This window comes from Aotus nancymaae, unplaced genomic scaffold (assembly GCF_030222135.1).
Source record: "Aotus nancymaae isolate 86718 unplaced genomic scaffold, 86718_ANA_hifiasm-v0.15.2.pri h1tg000036l, whole genome shotgun sequence".
In the NCBI taxonomy this organism is placed as follows: domain Eukaryota; kingdom Metazoa; phylum Chordata; class Mammalia; order Primates; family Aotidae; genus Aotus; species Aotus nancymaae.
Genome location: NW_026988450.1, coordinates 528,983 through 547,984, shown reverse-complemented (window position 1 = coordinate 547,984; position 19,002 = coordinate 528,983). Strand labels below are relative to the sequence as shown.

General features: G+C 42.0%; 1 protein-coding gene across 2 annotated transcripts in view; it reads left to right on the top strand.

Moving 5' to 3' along the window:
- PRKDC (protein kinase, DNA-activated, catalytic subunit) overlaps positions 1-18,280 on the top strand; it is a 184,532-nt gene extending 166,252 nt beyond the window's left edge. Inside the window, exons 75-86 of one of the 2 annotated variants that reach the window (XM_064384163.1) lie at positions 3,287-3,374; positions 3,472-3,615; positions 6,462-6,666; positions 7,669-7,736; positions 8,635-8,855; positions 8,979-9,071; positions 12,308-12,397; positions 12,669-12,740; positions 12,808-13,009; positions 13,587-13,775; positions 14,472-14,611; positions 17,031-18,280. In XM_064384163.1, coding sequence (XP_064240233.1) covers positions 3,287-3,374; positions 3,472-3,615; positions 6,462-6,666; positions 7,669-7,736; positions 8,635-8,855; positions 8,979-9,071; positions 12,308-12,397; positions 12,669-12,740; positions 12,808-13,009; positions 13,587-13,775; positions 14,472-14,611; positions 17,031-17,235 — 1,717 coding nt within the window. In that variant the 3' untranslated portion in view covers positions 17,236-18,280. The remainder of the gene's footprint in view (positions 1-3,286; positions 3,375-3,471; positions 3,616-6,461; positions 6,667-7,668; positions 7,737-8,634; positions 8,856-8,978; positions 9,072-12,307; positions 12,398-12,668; positions 12,741-12,807; positions 13,010-13,586; positions 13,776-14,471; positions 14,612-17,030) is intronic. The other variant, XM_064384164.1, reaches the window with a different exon arrangement.
- Positions 18,281-19,002: the final 722 nt, after the last annotated feature.

Sequence of the window (19,002 nt, the reverse complement as noted above, 5' to 3'; positions counted from 1 at the left end):
TGTACCACCAAATACTAGATCGTTTGTCCTAACAATATTTTTGTACCCATTAATCATCCCCACTTTCCACCTCACCTCCCCATGAGTTCAGTTGTTCTCATTTTTAGCTTCCACAAATGAGTAAGAACATGTCAAGTTTGTCTTTTTGTGTCTGACTTATTTCACATAACATAATGTCCTTCAGTTCCATCCATTTTGTTGCAAGTGACAGGATCTCATTCTTTTTTATGGCTGAATAGTACTCCATTGATGTATGTACTTCATTTTCTTTATCCATTTGCTGTTGTGAATAGTGCTTCAGTAAACGTGGGAGTGCAGCTATCTCTGACATACTGATTTCCTTTCTTTTGGGTATGTACCCAGCAGTGGGATTTCTGGATCATATGACAGTTCTAGTTTTAGTTTTTTTTAGGAATCTCCATATTGTTCTTCGTAGTGCTTGTATTAGTTTACATTTCTACCAACAGTATACAAGGGTTTCTCTCTCCACATCCTTGCCAGCGTTCGTTATTGCTGGGGGTGAGAAGATACCTCGTTGCGGTTTTGATTGGCATTTCTCTGATGATAATTGATGTGGAACATGTTTTTATAAACCTGTTTGCTATTTGTATGTTTTCTTTTAAATGTCTATTCAGATCTTTTGCCCCAATTTCAAATGAGATTAGATTTTTTTTCCTATTGAGTTTTTTGAGCTTGTTACATATTTTTGTTATTAATCCCTTGTCAGATAGGTAGTGGTTTTCAAATGTTTTCTCCCATTCTGTGGGTTGTCTCTTCACTTTATTGATTGTTTCCTTTGCTGTGTAGAAGCTTTTTGACTTGATGTGATCCCCTTTGTCCATTTTTGCTTTGGTTGCATGTGCCTGTGGGGTATTACTCTGGAAATCTTTGTGCCCAGACCAATGTCCTGGCGAGTTTCCTGTTGTTGTTTTTGTAGTTTCATAGCTTGAGATCTTAGATTTAAGTCTTTAATACACTGTGATTTGACTTTTGTATGTGGCAAGAGATAGGGGCCTAGTTTCATTCTTCTGCATATGGATACCCAGTTTTCCCAAGATCATTTATTGAAGAAGACTGCCCTTTCCTTTATGTATGTTCTTGGCACCTTTGTCAAAAAATGGGTTCACTGTAGTTGTGTGAATTTATTTCTGGGTTCTCTATTCTATTCCATTGGCTTACATGTCAGTTTTTATGCCAGTGCCATGCTGTTTGGGTTACTATAGCTCTGTAATATAGTTTAAAGTTAGATAATGTTATTGTGCCAAGTTTATTCTTTTTGCTCAGGGTGGCTTTGGCCATTCTGGGTTTTTTGTGGTTCCATAGAAATTTTGGGATTATTTTTTCTATGTCTGTGAAGAATGTCATTGGTATTTTGGTAAGGATTGTGTTGAATCTGTGGATTGCCTTGGGTAGTATGGACATATTAACAGTATTGATTCTTCCCATCCATGAACATGAAGTTACTTTACATATTTTTGAGTCCTTCAGTTTCTTTCATCAATGTTTTACAGTTTTCATTGTAGAGATCTTTCACTTCTTTGGCTAAGTTTATTCCTGAGTATTTTTATTTTATTTGTTGCTATTGTAAATAGAATTATTATTATTTTTTTTGCGATGGATTCTTGCTTTGTTGCCAGGCTGGAGTACAGTAGCGCAATCTTGGCTCACCGCAACCTCCATCTCCCAGGTTCAAGCGATTCCCCTGCCTCAGCATCCTGAGTAGCTGGGACTACAGGCATGTGCCACCATGCCCGGCTAATTTTTTTTATTTTGGTAGAGACGAGGTTTCACCATGGCCAGGATGATCTCGATCTCCTGACCTCATGATCCACCCGCCTCAGCCTCCCAAAGTGCTGGTATTACAGGCATGAGCCAATGTGCCCGGCCAATAGAATTAATTTTATGATTTTTTTTTTTTCAGGCTGTTCACTGTTGGCATATAGAAATACTACTGATTTTTGTATGTTAATTTTTGTATTCTGCAACTTTACTGAATTTATCAGTTCTGATGGTGTTTTTGGTGGAGTCTTTAGGTGTCTCCAAATAAGAGATCGTGTCATTTGCAAGCAAGGATAATTTGACTTCTTCCTTTCTAATACAGATACCCTTTATTTCTTTCTCTTGTCAGCTTGCTCTAGCTAAGACTCCCAGTAGTATGTGGAATAAAAGTGGGCATCCTTGTCATGTTCCAGATCTTAGAGAAAAGGCTTTCTTTTTTTTTTTGAGACGAAGTCTCCCTTTGTCGCCTAGGCTAGAGGGCAGGGGTGCAATCTCTGCCCACTGCAAGCTCCGCCTCCTGGGTTCAAGCAATTTTCCTGCCTCAGCCTCCTGAGAGGCTGGGACTACAGGCATGCGCCACCACACCCAGCTAATTTTATGCTTTTGGTAGAGACGGGGTTTCACCATGTTGGCCAGGATGGTCTCAATCTCTTGACCTAATGATCTGCCCATCTCAGCCTCCCAAAGTGCTGGGATCACAGGCGTGAGCCACTGTGTCCGGCTGGCTTTCAGTTTCTCACTGTTGGGTATGATACTAACTGTGAGTATGTCGTATGTGGGCTTTTATTGTGTTGAGGTATGTTCCTTCTATACCTAGTTTTTTTGAGAGTTTTTATCATGAAGGGATATTGAATTTTGTCGAGTGTTTTTTTCAACATCGGTTAAAATGATCAATGGTTTCTGTCCTTTATTCTGTTGATAAAGTATATCACATTGATTGATTTGTGTATTTTGATCCATCCTTGCATCTAGAATAGATCCCACTTGGTCATGATGAATAATCTTTTTAATATCTTGTTGAATTTGGTTTGCGAGTATTTTGTTGAGGATTTTTGCATTAATGTTCATCAGGGATATTGGCCTGTAGTCTGTCCGCCCTCCCTCCCTCCCTCCCTCCCTCCCTCCCTTCCTTTTTTTTTTCAAAAAGATGTGTCTTTGTCTGGTTTTGGTATCAGGATAATACTGGCCTTGTAGAATGAGTTTGGAAATACTCCGTCGCCCCCCCATTTTTTGGAATAATGTGAGTAGGATTGGTATTAATTCTGTTTTAAGAACCTCATCTTGATACAATAGATGCTTCTCGCTTCATTTAACATTGGCTGGAATTTTAAATTACTGTGTAGTTGGTTTTTTATATCTATATATACAAGAGATACGTATGAACAAACTATAATTGTATTTAGTTATATAATTATGTAAAGCATACATTATTTTATAGATGTATAATAGGTCCTGATTTTTGAAAGATATTTGAGTACCTAAACTTTGTAAATTTTTTTTTTAATAGGATTAGAAGTAAGTTGGATCACGGAGGAGTGATTCAAGGTTTTATTGATGCCTTAGATCAGCTCTCTAATCCTGAACTGCTCTTTAAGGTAAAATAGAACAGTTTCTGGCACATAAAACATACAACTTGGGTAAAACTTAATTTCAATCTACCTTGACTTTTTTTTTTTTTTCCTGCACACACAGGACTGGAGCAATGATGTAAGAGCTGAACTAGCAAAAACCCCTGTAAATAAAAAAAACATTGAAAAAATGTATGAAAGAATGTATGCAACCTTGGGTGACCCAAAGGCTCCAGGCCTGGGGGCCTTTAGAAGGAAGTTTATTCAGGTATGGACTGGCACAGCCTGCCTTTGTGACGGTGGAATCGTTATGACAGTCAAATTTTACATTTTAATGATTTAACAGTTCTGGATTTAATATATCTGTTGAATGTTTGAGATGTCATGATTTCTATGATACATTGAAAACATATTTTTAGGTCTGCAGGTAGCAGGTTGGTCAGTAGATAAAACCTCAGTGTTTCATTACATGTTCTTTATGCTCACATTTTTAGATCTGAAAATTACATGTAGTTTGGTATTTTCAATTCTTCAAATGGCTTGAATACAAGAAGATATTTGTATGTTAAGTAAGCTGATAAATATTTTCAAGCACTTAGTTTGGGGCACAGTTCTGGGTGCTCAGGAGACACATGGAGAAGACAGATCCAGTCCCCAAATACCAAGGGGTTGTGTGACAAAACTGCTCACCAAGAGCTGCGCCCAGGACAAACGTGGTAATCGTGAGACTTTTCAGGAATGTGCTGGAGTTGGAAGGAAAACACACTATCATTTGATGGAAATGATGGAGCAAGTGGACTGCAGTCCGCCCAGCTCCCACAGCTTTGCCCACTTGGGTGCTTCTCTCCCTCCTCCATCTGGAGACTTGCCCTTAGGGCTTGGCGTTAGCATCATTTCTCCTTTGAGCCTTTCCCGACCTTCCCCGACAGTGATCTTCAGAAGAGTCAGGTCTTCTTCCTCTCTCTCCTAAAACACCTTGCTTTAGAATCTCTCTCTTTAGCATGCATCATACTGATTTTTCCTTCTAATTTTTATCAAATTACCTTTATTCATTAAACCTTAAGAAATTTAAGGGCATAGATAAGTCTTGGAACTCCTGTTGCCAGAGTTCTCAGGTTCCACTGTGTACAGTGCAAAAGAAGAGCTTTATCGTTTTTAAATAACTACGTTATTAAGACATAAGTCACTGGCCCATAGGTCATCGATTTAAAGTATACAGTTCAGTAGTTTTTAGTACATTCACAGAGTCATGAAACCATCACCACAAAAAGAACCCATACCCATTAGCTGCACCGCCTCCGCACAGCTTCCAGCCTAGCCTGTCCCAGCACGCTGCTGCCTCGACCAGTCTGCACGTAGGCTTGGAATTCATGGCCACTTTGCTGCTGGAAGCCCTGAGACTGCCTTGCAGCCTCTCCATAGGGAGTGCAGTTCTTCCCCCTCCAGTGGCACCTGGTCCTGCCGAGGCCTGTAGGGTACCGAAAGGCCTCCTGTATTCTTTCCAGGCAGGAGATGTGTTTGGAGTTTAATTTCTAGTACATTAGAAAATCTATCCAGAATTTTCTACCTTGTACAGAATCAGAAATAACTTGGATTTATTCAAATAAAAATCTACCGAAACAAAGTGCCTCAAATTTCACTTTAGAGTATGCTTAAGGGCATTAGACCTTTCAGATAGGATGATGCTGGTTACGTTTGGAGAAGAACTAATCTTTCCATGTATTCCAAGAAATGCAGATTGCTTCTACGTTTTCATCAACTTAGAGATCAGAGAAGAAATCTGTTTTATATATGTCAATTTTCCTGTAGTGGATTGTCTTAAAATAGAGCACATTTCATTTATACCAGATTTATGTTGTGGCATTACTTATAAATTTGGTAAAAACATTTCTAATTAGAGATGATCAGGTAAATCTTGACTATTGAGTAATTGCTACTAATGCTTTTGAGATTAATTTTTTATTTGATACCAGAATTATAATTCAAATAAATATCTGAGTAGACGCCAATGCAAAGAGATAATTAATATATTCCAAGATAAAGTACTTATAATAATTGCTTTTAGAAATAAACACTATTGGCTGGGTGCAGTGGCTCACGCCTGTAATCCCAGCACTTTGGGAGGCTGAGGCAGGTGGATCATGAGGTCAGGAATTCAAGACCAGTCTGGCCAACATGGTAAAACCCCATCACTACTAAAAATACAAAAATTAGCCAGGCACGGTGGCGCATGACTGTAATCCCAGCTACTTGGGAGGCTGAGTCAGGAGAATCGCTTGAACCGGAGAAGCAGAGGTTGCAGTGAGCTGAGATTACGCCACCGCACTCCAGCCTGGGTGACAGAGCGAGACTCCATCTCAAAAAAAAAGAGAGAGAGAGAAATAAACATTATCTAAATAATATTTGTATTGGTTTATAACCCAGAATAATAGCTTGAAAGACTCTTACTGAAGAAAGTAGCATTCCTTTGTTTTTTTCATCAGCTGGTATCAAAAATTGCGAGCCATTTATTTCTGTTGAATTGTTCCCTTTATTTTGTTGTTTTTAACTCTGTCCCTAGTTACTTGTGTCATAATGATGGAGACCACTAACTAGACAGTGAGTGCACAGAGGTTAAATGACTTCAGGTTTTTAAAGCTCTTATTAGGATTTATAACTAAAAGTCACTACTAACCATGCTTGGTTTTTGTTTTTGTTTTTGAGACAGAGTCTCGCTCTGTTGCCCGGGCTGGAGTGCAGTGGCACAATCTCGGTTCACTGCAACCTCCACCTCCTAGGTTCAAGCGATTCTCTTGCTCAGCCTCCCATGTAGCTGGGATTACAGGCATGAGCCACCACATCCAGCTAATTTTTTGTATTTAAAGTGGAAATGGGGTTTCACCATGTTGGCCAGACTGATCTCGAACTCCTGAGCTCAAGTGATCTGCCTGCCTCGGCCTCCCAAAGTGCTGGGATTACAGGCGTGAGCCAGCACACGCCACCAAAGTATACATCTTAAAAGCAGAGAAGAAGCCGATATCGTCGCTCACTCCATTTATTACACTTACAAGCTTAAGCCTTTTCCAAAGTCCAAACTAAACGTCAGTCTTTATAGTAAGTTCTTGTTAATTTCAGACCTTTGGAAAAGAATTTGATAGACATTTTGGGAAAGGAGGGTCTAAGCTACCGAGAATGAAGCTCAGTGACTTCAACGACGTTGCCAACATGCTGCTTTTAAAAATGAACAAAGACTCAAAGCCCCCTGGGAATCTGAAAGAATGGTCACCTTGGATGAGCGACTTCAAAGTGGAGTTCCTGAGAAATGAGCTGGAGATTCCTGGTGAGTTCACCTCCAGGGGTGACAAACCTGTACTCTGAGGAGCACAGCACTCAAGTAAGAACTCTTGGTTTCTGGAATGGTGCGACTAGGATACTGACAGTTACCTCTTTTTTAAAGAATTTTAAAATTCACCAGATTTTTCATCATTAAAAAATTCATGATTGCTATGAGTACACATTACTAAATGTTTAATGAAGTTATAGTTTTTATATTCCTGATCCTGACAAATGTTCAGATTTTCATTTGGTAATAATGGTAACCAGCAATCATAGATTTCCTCTGAACATATTCATGCTTTGCTCCTGAATGACTTTTCTTCAGAAACATAATACTGGTATAGATGCAGATTGCTTCCTGGGATGTGTACACAGTTCCACTTAAAGTGGAAAAAAAAAAGTTGTTGTTTTTTTTTTTTAATGACATATTAATGATAAGTCACTTACCTGCAGGAAAAAAGATTGTGATATCAAGGGTAGAGATGCACAGAAAATTGGCCAGAATTCAAGGCATGACTTTTTCAGAGGAAACCTGTGTGCATTTCATTTTCTTCACCCCAAATTTGCCAGAGGAAAAAATGTTTTAATCTGGTTATTCTTGTTCTCGTTCCAGTGGGTATAAGAAAAAACGTATTTGGAGAAACATTTTTCTTTGTTATTAATAATGACTATGCAGTTGCATACAGTCCATTTCAAGAACAATATTTAAATGTAAGCCTTGTCATATGCAGCTTGAGTTTCCTTGAGATATGCAGTGTTCTAGTCGGTGTATTATTTTTTTCTATTTAGGATTTGTCCATGCTATTGAAATAGAGAGCTAACTTTCATTAATCAGTCAAACTGAGAAATAACATTTTTTAATGTCAGTTTCCTCTAAATGAGAACTTTCATTAAAAAGTTTTATCATGTTAAATTGACTTTTTAAAAAGTAGATCAGGAGGCATGTTTTATAATACAGATGGTTGTCTAACAAGTTGTTCCTAAGCAAGGCTCTGGTTTGTTTCAGGTCAATATGACGGTAGGGGAAAGCCGTTGCCAGAGTACCACGTGCGAATCGCCGGGTTTGATGAGCGGGTAGGTGTGAGGGTGTGCGACCCAGTCCCCACCCTGATGATTGTCCTTCAGATACGAGAATGATCTGTTTGCCTTTCGTAAAAAAGAAACAACGGCGCATGTTGATCTCAAATATATGGGGTTTACCATATTTACTGAGTACCTTTGTGTGTGTGTGAGAGAGAGAGAGGTAAGAGTCTCACTCTGTCACCCAGGCTGAGTGCAGTGGCGCAGTCTCAGCTTACTGCCTCCACATCCTGGGTTCAGGAGAGTCTTCGTGTCTCAACTGGGATTAGGGGTGTGTGCCACCACGCCTGGCTAATTTTTGTATTTTTATTAGAGACGGGTTTCACCATGTTGGCCAGTGGCAAGGCTGGTCTGGGACTCCTGCCTGCCACTGATCGACCCGCCTCAGCCTCCCAAGGTACTGGGATTAACAGGCATGAGCCACCATGTCCAGCCCCGAATTTCTTTTTTCTTTCATATATATCTATTTTATTGCATTTTAGGTTCTGGGGTGCATGTAAAGAACATTTCTTAATATAATGTCTCCAGTGTTTGAACAGTAGTCCTATTTAAGATATCATAAATCCAAAGAGTAGGCTGTGTGTGAGTGTCCACTATACAATGTGTGTAGCATTAGCTTACTATAGACAGTTTGCATGCTGGCTGTTGCTGGTTGCTAAGGATATCCACATTCATAAGTATTTATAACCAGGAACGTGACATTTCTGTGGGCACAGCAGTCAGGCACGTGCAGGTAGCAGAAGTTAGTTGCTGGCCTCAGTGCCGTGCTCTTCTCTGGCACTGTGTTCAGAAGGCAGCCCCTCGGAGGAATGCTTGCAGCCAGCCTGGCTTTTCCCTCTGAGTTTGACAAACAGCTAGCCTGTGCCCCGAGGTGACGTTCTGATTTTTCAAGGTGACAGTCATGGCGTCCATGAGAAGGCCCAAGCGCATCATCATCCGTGGCCATGATGAGACGGAGCACCCTTTCTTGGTGAAGGGCGGCGAGGACCTGCGGCAGGACCAGCGCGTGGAGCAGCTCTTCCAGGTCATGAACGGGATCCTAGCTGGAGACTCCGCCTGCAGCCAGAGGGCCCTGCAGCTGAGGACCTACAGCGTGGTGCCCCTGACCTCCAGGTGACTGCCGGGCTGCTCCCAGCCAGGAGGCTGCTGCACGCTGCTGGGTGTCCACGGGACTGTTTTTCTAGTGAAGAAAGAGCAGTTTGGGTTTACTCGTTAACTTTTTATTCTCCCTTTCAGGTTAGGATTAATTGAGTGGCTTGAAAATACTGTTACCTTGAAGGACCTTCTTTTGAACACCATGTCACAAGAGGAGAAGGCGGCTTACCTGAGGTAAGGGCGGCCACACGCCCTGCTCCCCCAGCAGTCGCCTCCCCTCACTTCTCCAGTGGCAGGTCGGGGCCATGACAGGCGCGGTCGAGAGCCCACGCTGCCTGCCCCGAAGTCTGCTGGCTGGGTCAGTAAACCGAATGGAGTGCAGGCTGCTAACCAGTGGTTGCAGATATTTTGCCATAATACAAAATATATATTGACTTTGGGGGGCGGGGGAAACGTTGTTGAAGGAAATAATAATGAGATGAGCAGATAATGTAGTAAAACGTGTTCTGTGGGCCAGGTGCTGTTGTCAGTTTTTAACGTGTATGAACTAATTCTCATCAACGGCCTACAAGGTAAGTGTTATTACCACTTCTGTACAGATGAGTACCCTGAGGCTCAGAAAGGTCAAGTGACTTGTCCTGTGTCACCCAGCCTGTAAAGTGGGGTAGCTGGGATTATTAGTAATTAATTCTAGGTTATGATATGGATGCTTTTTAATTTTTCTTTATCCTTTTCTCAGTTTTCCAAGTTTTCTACAATTAACCTACATTTTTTAAACAGAAGTTTTTTTATTTGCCTTTTATTTATGTAAATAAAAATAAGGGCCGGGTGCAGTGGCTCACGCCTGTAATCCCAGCACTTTGGGAGGCCGAGACGGGTGGATCACGAGGTCAAGAGATCGAGATCATCCTGGTCAACATGGTGAAACCCCGTCTCTACTAAAAATACAGAAAATTAGCTGGGCATGGTAGAACGCACGCCTGCAGTCCCAGCTACTCGGGAGGCTGAGGCAGGAGAATTGCTTGAACCCAGGAGGCGGAGGTTGCGGTGAGCCAAGATCGCGGCATTGCACTCCAGCCTGAGTAATGAGTGGAACTCCGTCTCAAAAAAATAAAATAATTAAAAAAAAAAAGGAAAAATAAGGACAACATGAAAAACATTTTGAGTGTTGACAGGTTTTGATAACCAGAGTTGACAGATTTTGGTGACGAGCTATGAGATGAAGGAAGACCACATGGTCAGAAACAGCTTCGGGGCTTCTTTCTCTTTGATATCCTCTCATTCTTTCCTGAAAGTATTTAAATAAGCATTTGAGTATTTGCTTAGCATTGTTTCTGCTTTCCCTGGAAGAAAGGGGGAACTGATGAGCGCTGCTTCCTGGAGTCTCACAAGTTCCAGATCTGGTCCTGGCACTGAGGCTCTGCCTGGCAGTGGAGATGCTGAGCAGGTGCTGCCTTTCTCGTGGTACCTGCCTGCATTTGTGGGACGGGGTGGTAGCGTGGAACTGCACAGGGTCAACGTAGGTACTGGAAGAGCTGAAAGCACCTTTCAGATACGGAATTATGTAAGCAACTTCCAACTGCCTTTTTACAGGGCACTTCCAGTACTCATTATTAAAATCCTTGGTATTTTTTTCTTAATTCAGCATGTTTCAGTTTTATGACCTAAGAATTTTCATCTCAGTTTAGGAGGAGAGAATTTTAAGATGGAGTGGGCTACTTATGAAATTAACGTCTATAGCAACTCAGAAAAGGTTTCACCTGAAGTGACTGGATTGCTAAGTCACATGTGAAACTGTTCTGTCTTTAGACTTTATTGGGAAAACTTGTTAAAGCTGTCCACACGAGAGTACCCAAACATACCCAAATCACACTGTTTCCCACTGCCCGGGAACCACCTTTTTTCTAGGAAACATCGAAAACAGCTTTTCAATTCACTTTAAGCATCCATTGTCATTTAAGAAAATACTTTTGGCTGGGCGAGGCGGCTCACGCCTATAATCCCAGCACTTTGGCAGGCCGAGCAGGGTGGTCAAGAGATCGGGACCATCCTGGTCAACATGGTGAAACCCCGTCTCTACTAAAAACACAAAAATTAACTGAGCATGGTGGTGCGCGCCTGTAGTCCCAGCTACTTGGGAGCCTGAGGCAGGAGAATTGCTTGAACCCAGGAGGCAGAGGTTGCGGTGAGCTGAGATCGCGCCATTGCACTCCAGCCTGGGAAACAAAAGCGAAACTCCATCTCAAAAAAAAAAAAAAAAACTTTCTCATAGGAGAGCAGAAGGCTTATTGGAAGAAAAAAGAAAAAAATATTTTCTCATACTTACTATGTGGTTTGTGTGTCTATCTACATATTGGAAGTGTGAAGAAAGTTGTGGCACTGGCTGTTGTGGTGGCTCACGACTACAATCCCAGCACTTTGGGAGGCTGAGGTCGGCTGATCACCTGAGGTCAAGAATTTGAGACCAGTTTGGCCAACATAGTGAAACTCAGTCTCTACTTAAAATACAAAAGTTAGCTGGGCATGGTGGCAGGCGCTTACAATCCTAGCTGCTTAGGAGGCTGGAGGCTTGAGAATTGCTTAAACCCAGGAGGTGGAGGTTGCAGTGAGCCGAGATCACTCCACTGCAGTCGAGCTTGAGCAACAGAGTAAGTCTCTGTCTCTAAAAGAAAAGAAAAAGATGTGGCAGTGGTCTAAATAAGGATCAAAACAGACATAATCCATCTTCAGCAAAACTGCCGGGTTTGTTTGTTTGTTTTTGAGATGGAGTCTCACTCTGTCACCAGACTGGAATGCAGTGGTGTGATCTCAGCTCACTGCAACCTCCAGCTCCCAGATTCTAGCAGTTCTGCCTCAGCCTCCCAAGTAGTCGGGACTACAGGCGTGTGCCACCACGCAGGCTAATTTTTTGTATTTTTAGTAGAGGGTTTCACCGAGTTAGCCCGGATGGTCTCCTATCTCCTGACCTTGTGATCTGCCCGTCGTGGCCTCCCAAAGTGCTTGGATTACAGGCGTGAGCACCGTGCCCGGCCTGTGTGGGCTTTTTGGCTGTGGTGGTTACACGGTCTGATGTGTCCTGCGGCTTCCAGCAGCCACCTGTGTGGGCTGTTGCCCTCTTGCTTCTTTCTAGGTCAGAGTTTCAGAATTGCATGTCTGGTTAATAACTAGTTATGTTTAGTTCATCTTATTGTCTATATGAAGTGGGAAATTTATTGGATCTGATGGTTTTGTACCTAAATTTTTCATAGGAAATAGCTTGGATTTCTTTAGGAATAATTAAGAATGAATAATGGTACACTGAAATCCAAGATCCAGAGTAATACGGGTTCGGTGTTAATATTGAATATGATTAAAAGTCATATTTCTTCCTGCCTCTTCGCTATTTTTCAATGAATTCTTGGTGAGCTTTGCCTTTGAAATCACGTAATGCTAAAATCTTCCTAATTCCAATTTCTCTTCTCACTCATTAGTGATCCCAAGGCACCACCATGTGAATATAGAGACTGGCTGACAAAAATTTCCGGAAAACAAGATGTTGGAGCTTACGTGCTAATGTATAAGTAAGTTTGGTTTTGATTTTCCTTTGTTTTATTTACTTATTTATTTTTATTTGAGGGTATTAATCTGCCATTTTTTTCTTTTTGTTTGTGTATTAGTTATTTCATTCTTCTCCAAGATGCATGTTTTCTTTCGATTCTTAGAAAGCTTTGCCTCAGAGAGATCATCAAGATCTAGTTATTTGATATTTGACTCTCAAAAAAAGTTTTAAAATTTAAATTTCAAGTCACGAGAAAATTTTTCTAATTAGATGTTTCTATTATTAAATCATAGGGGAGCTAATCGTACTGAAACAGTCACGTCTTTTAGAAAACGAGAAAGTAAAGTGCCTGCCGATCTCTTAAAGTAAGTACCTTTCTGCCCTCACCCTTAGCGGGGTCACAGCAGCCACACAGCCGTGTCTCTCTTGCAGGCGGGCCTTCGTGAGGATGAGTACAAGCCCCGAGGCCTTCCTGGCACTCCGCTCCCACTTCGCCAGCTCTCACGCTCTCATATGCATCAGCCACTGGATCCTCGGCATCGGAGACAGACACCTGAACAACTTTATGGTGGCCATGGAGACCGGCGGCATGATCGGGATAGACTTCGGGCATGCGTTTGGATCCGCTACGCAGGTGCGCTCGCCGTGCTCTCATGGTCCTGGGCTAGGCGAGAGTCATTATAGGACTTTCAACACCCTCCAGAAATAGACCGTTTTTAAAGAAAAACAGCATGTTAGCTTGGTTTTGTCATGGCCATTGAATGCAGAAAGGGATAATCCCTGCATTTCAGCCTCATTCAGACAGGTCACAGAAGTCATGGTGATCAGTGACATCATCACAGCCGGGAGTAAAACGTGTTCCCAGATCAAAGAAAGACTCTAAGGAAGTTTTATGAGGCCCCACAATAAAAATGTCTTAGACAAAATATGATACAGATCCTGTCTCTGGTTAACCTCCGAATGTTTTGGATCGTCCTTCTCAATCTCTGTGGCTTCGTGTCCTGCGCATGTGGGTTCTGCAGTGAGGGATGATGCAAGCCGAGGTGGTTGCTGTGGAGCACAAGAACTCACATCTGTGTGTCTGATTTAAACGGAAGCGGAGTCTATATTGTTACTAAATGTGAACGGTAACTGTGAGGATGCTGTTTTGTGCTCGGTACTTTGAGAGTTCCGGCTTACATATCGTGCTGCTTGCTTTTTTTCTTGTTTAGTTTCTGCCGGTTCCCGAGTTGATGCCTTTTCGGCTAACTCGCCAGTTTATCAATCTGATGTTACCAATGAAAGAAATGGGCCTTATGTACAGCGTCATGGTCCACGCGCTCCGGGCCTTCCGCTCAGACCCTGGCCTGCTCACCAACACCATGGATGTGTTTGTCAAGGATCCCTCCTTTGACTGGAAGGTAGGTTTTGTTTCTTGTGCACTTTACACTTTCATGACAGTGTCCCCGTGATCAAACTGCTGTCTCCCGCGCATGATAGAAATGCATTGAGTTGTGTTAATGAAAATATTTACATTATTTTGTACAGGATATCTCAGCGTTAGTATTTAGCATTGTCTGGGCACAGTGGCTCACACCTGCAATCCCAAAACTTAGGGAGGCAGAGGCAGGAGGATCACCTGAGGTCAGGAGGTGGAGACCAGCCTGGCCAATGTGGTGAAAGCCCGTCTCTACTAAAAATACAGAAATCAGCTGGTGGTGTGCACCTGTAATCCCAGCAACTTGAAAAGCTGAGGCAGGAGAATGGCTTGAAACCAGGAGGCAGAGGTTGCAGTGAACCAAGGTCATGCCACTGCACCCCAGTCTGGGCGACAAAAGTGAGACTCCGCCTCAAAAAAAAAGGAAAAGGAAAAATAAAAACAGTTAAGAGACAAAAACTTTTATTTGGAAAAATAAGGGCCCCACTGAGGCCTCTCTTCTCAAGATGCGTGCACTATGCAGTCTGTATGAACAGCTTTGTAGCTGTAGACAGGAAAGCAGGGCTGCTCCTGGTTATAGATGTTCGTTTGTGTTAAGATCATTACTAGATTTAATCGTTTGGACGTGAGTGTATGTACCATTATAATAAGCAGGGAAAATCATATTCTTTTCTTTTAGAATTTTGAACAAAAAATGCTGAAAAAAGGAGGATCATGGATTCAAGAAATAAACGTTGCTGAAAAAAATTGGTATCCCCGACAGAAAATATGTTACGCTAAGAGAAAGTTAGCAGGTGCCAATCCAGCGGTCATTACTTGGTAAGATTTTTATATGTGGAAAAAACTAACGGCTACCGACATGCTACTGTTTCTCGAAGAACCAACATAGGTACAAACTGCTGCGCACTTGATATCGTTTGCATGACTTCTCTCCTGTCAACGAGGAGCAGAGCAGTGCTTAGAGAGGCTGACTTCCCCAGAGCAGGGCGAGGCCTGCAGCTCCTCTGTACGTGACCCCTGCACCGTCTTCAGGCACACTCAGTCCCTGGAACAGTGGTGCCAACAGAAGCAGCAGAAGGTGCACTCTTACACAGCTGTCATAATACTGTTACATACATGAGGAGACTTAGGTTTTCAATTTGCTTTTGTACTTTTTAGGGCATCTGACCCTGATGGACATAGTACCTAGGTGTGAAAAGCACGTTGTGGGCTTGTTAGATGAGAATCCAATTTGGGTTGGCTTTTAGGTTAGCTTTTAAATTCTTTCTTGTTGAGGTCTAAAGCAAATAGAAATTTGTGGAGATGATTCACAGGAAGGAAAAAAGTTGGACTTTAGAATTAAGTAATAGTAAGTGGCAATCTATTGTCAACTTATTTTTGACAAGGGTGCCATTCAGTGACCTTTCCAACAAATAGCACAGGCAAAACAACGAAGTTGGGCTTCTATTTCACACCATATGCAGAAATTAATTCAAAATGGATCAAAGAGCTAAATGTCAAAACTATAAAACACTTAGAAAAAAGAGTAAATTGGCCAGGTGTGGTGGATCACTTGAAGTCAAGAGGTCGAGACCACTCTGGCCATCATGGTGAAACCCCATCTCTATTAAAAACACAAAAATGAGCTGGGCATGGTGGCGCATGCCTGTAATCCCAGCTAGTAGGGAGGTGGAGGTTGCAGTGAGCCGCGATTGTGCCACTGCACTCCAGCCTGGGCAACAAAGCAAGACTCTGTCTCAAAAAAAAGAAAATAGGAGTAAATCATCCTGACCTCGGGTTTTGTTGTGATACTTGCTCTTTTTTAGGTATGTATGACACCAAAAGCACAAGCAAGAAACAAATACTACATACATTGGACTTCAGCGAGATTAAACGATTCTGTGCTTCACAGAGTGCTATCAAGAAAGCGTTTCAGTCTTCAGAATGGGATAAAATATTTGCAAGTCATATATCTGATAAGGGACTTGTATCTAGGGTACATTAAAAAACTCTTACAGCCCAATAATAGATAGAGAGGTAACCCAATTAAAAATGGTCAGGGCCAGGCACGGTGGCTCATGCTATAATCCCAGCTACTATATAATCCCAGGCTGAGGCAGGAGGATTGCTTGAACCCAGGAGATAGAGGTTGTAGTAAGCCAAGATCACACCATTGCACTCCATTCCAGCCTGGGCAACAGAGCAAGACCCTGTCTCCAAAAAAAAAAAACAACTGGTCAAAAGACTTGAACTGACATTTCTCTAATGAAAATATACAAATAGCCAATAGGCACATCAAAAAACGCACAACATCACTAGTCATCAGGGAAATCCAGGTGAAGTGCTACCATACAACTGCCAGGATGGCTTTTGTTAGTTAATTTTTATTTTATTTATTTGTTGGTTTTGAGTCGAAGTCATGCTCTGTCACCCAGGATGTAGTGCAGTGGCGTGATCTCGGCTCACTGCAGCCTCTACCTTCTGGGTTCAAACGATTCTCCTGTCTCAGTCTCCCAAGTAGCTGGGATTACAGGTGCATGCTACCACGCCTGGCTGATTTTTGTATTTTTAGTAGAGATGGGGTTTCACCAAGTTGGCCAGGCTGGTCTCAAACTCTTGACCTCAGGTGATCCACCCACCTTGGCTTCCCAAAGTGCTGGGATTACAGGTGTGAGCCACCCTGCCTGGCCAGATGGCTATAATTTTAAAATGGGGCTGGATGCAAAGGCTCACACCTGTAATCCCAAGCACCTGGGAGGCCAAGACAGGAGGATTGCTAGAGCCCAGGAGTTCAAGTTTAGCCTGGGCAACATAGCAAGACCCTGTCTCTACCAAAAATTATTAAAACTTTCAAATTTTTTTTAAAAAGGAATCTAACGAAGTGTTGAGGTTGTAGAGAAGCTGGACTCCTCAAACTCTGCTGGTGGGAATGGAAAAGGGTGCAGCTGCTGTGGGAAAGTGGCAGTTCTTCACAAAGTGAGACATAGAGTTACCGTGGGACCCAGCAGTGTCGCTGCTAGGTGAATCCTAGGAATTCATCCATGAGAAGTGAGGCTGTACGTTCACACACAAACTTGAGCAGCATAATTCATGTTCTGTTTTCCTACAAATCCAGTCTTTGACTTCAAGGTTATAAGCCACAGAAAATACTCTGTGAGTGATGAGGTGGAGAATGGGTTTATATGCTGACTGGGAATATAGGCAGCAGAGGAAAATAACACATGGTTGGTGTATTTGTGTTTGTTCCACCTTTTTCCAGTGACGAGCTGCTTCTAGGCCACGAGAAGTCACCTGCCTTCAGAGACTATGTGGCTGTGGCACGAGGAAGCAAAGATCACAATGTTCGTGCCCGAGAACCAGAGGGTGGGCTTTCAGAAGAGACTCAAGTGAAGTGCTTGATGGACCAAGCAACAGACCCCAACATCCTTGGCAGAACCTGGGAAGGATGGGAGCCCTGGATGTGAGGTTTGTGGGAGTCCACACATAGAAAGCGTTACATTGTTTAAAGAATCTCCTATACTTTCGTTGGCAGCAGTCCATGAGCTGATTTTCCTGAAGCACTAAAGAGAAGAAATCTCTTTTTGTGCTACAGTTTTGTAGCGTGAGTTTAAACAAGATTACGATGAGTAAATGTATATGGGTAAAATCAAAGATAAGGTTACAGTAACATCAGGGATTAGGTGAGGGTTATAGAGAGGTACGTATCCAGGCTCACCAAAGTATTAAGTCAAGAATATAGCGTATGATCTGCTTTGAGAGCGTTTACAAGTGCTGAACGAACGTAGGAGCATGGGGAAGCCGCGGAATGCCCTTCTGGGTCTGGCACATTGAACGCACACCCAGAAGGCTTCATCACCAAGATTTTGGGAGAGTACAGGTAACAGTATAGTTGGTGTAACATTGTAGAAGCAGTGTAGGAACAGTAAGAACAATAGGTAAAGCTATGCTTATGGCTTATTGTATTTAGAAATGACTGCATTTGATATTTTAGGATATTTTTCTAGGTTTTCTCCTTTGATTTTATTCTCTTCTAGTTTTGACATTTTATGATAGATTTGCTGTCTAGAAGGGAATGTCTTTGTTTAGGAGGGTAAAAACTTTGTTCTTAGCATTCACTTTTGCTATTCCGATCTGCAACTGGAAGATACATAAAAGTACTTTGTATTGCAAATTCTGGATAACTTCAGAAATCCCAAGGTTGGTGTTAGGGAGAGCACTAAGCGTTTCAGTTCCAGGAGAATAAAAGAAATCCCTATTTGAAATGAGTTCCTCATTTGGAGAAAAGCAAGCATGCATTCTGGCACAACAAGAGCAAATTATGAAGTCCAAAAGTGGCTCCTTCCACGTGCTGCCGTGTCCCTCCTCCAGGCCTGTACTCCCAGACGTTTCGGATCGGCTTCTAGCTTTCCGTTGTTGTTTTTCCCTTCTAACACTTGTGTTTGGAAACCCTTCTGTGATTTTGAGAAGTAATAATCTTGAGTGTTTAATAAAGTTTTTTTCCAAAAGTAATGTGTATCTCTTTTCTGTAGTTTCAAGAGCAAAATATTCATCTTACAAACTAGTTCATTATATTACTTGCCTAGTTTATTTTGATAAATGCAGGTTAGGTACATCATGGCATTTAAAATAAACATCTATGGCCAGGCACAATGGCTCACGCCTGTAATCCAAGCGCTTTGGAAGGCCAAGCGGGAGGATTGCTCGAATTCCTTGAGCGCAGGAGTTAAAGACCAACGGGAGCAACGTAGATCCCATGTCTGTTTTCAAACATAAAATAACAAATTTGTCTTCTCAACAGATGACACCTATTGAACCAGAGAAACTTCATCTGCAGGAAAAATAAGTAATCGTGTATGTGAAAAATCTAGTACACGGGGTTCAGTAAATACTTTTGCACCAAAATGACCAGAGTAAACCTACTTTGGAGTAGAGTTGATAATATATTGTTTTCTATAACAACTAATTAGCTATAATTCTTGCTTAAGTCCTAATAATTCTGGCTACATCATTAAATGGATCCACCTACATTATGGGAAACCTTGTTTTTTTAATGACTACTTTTCATATCAATAAAAGTTGATTGTTACAAGTTGTGTGTATGGGTCAAGTCTCAGCTGTGTGCATGAAAAGTTCATCCTTGCTCATGAGCGTGCAGTAAGAAGAAACTCTTGCTGTGCACAGCATTCAGAAGACATTCATGAAATTACACTAGATCTTAAATGGCCATTACA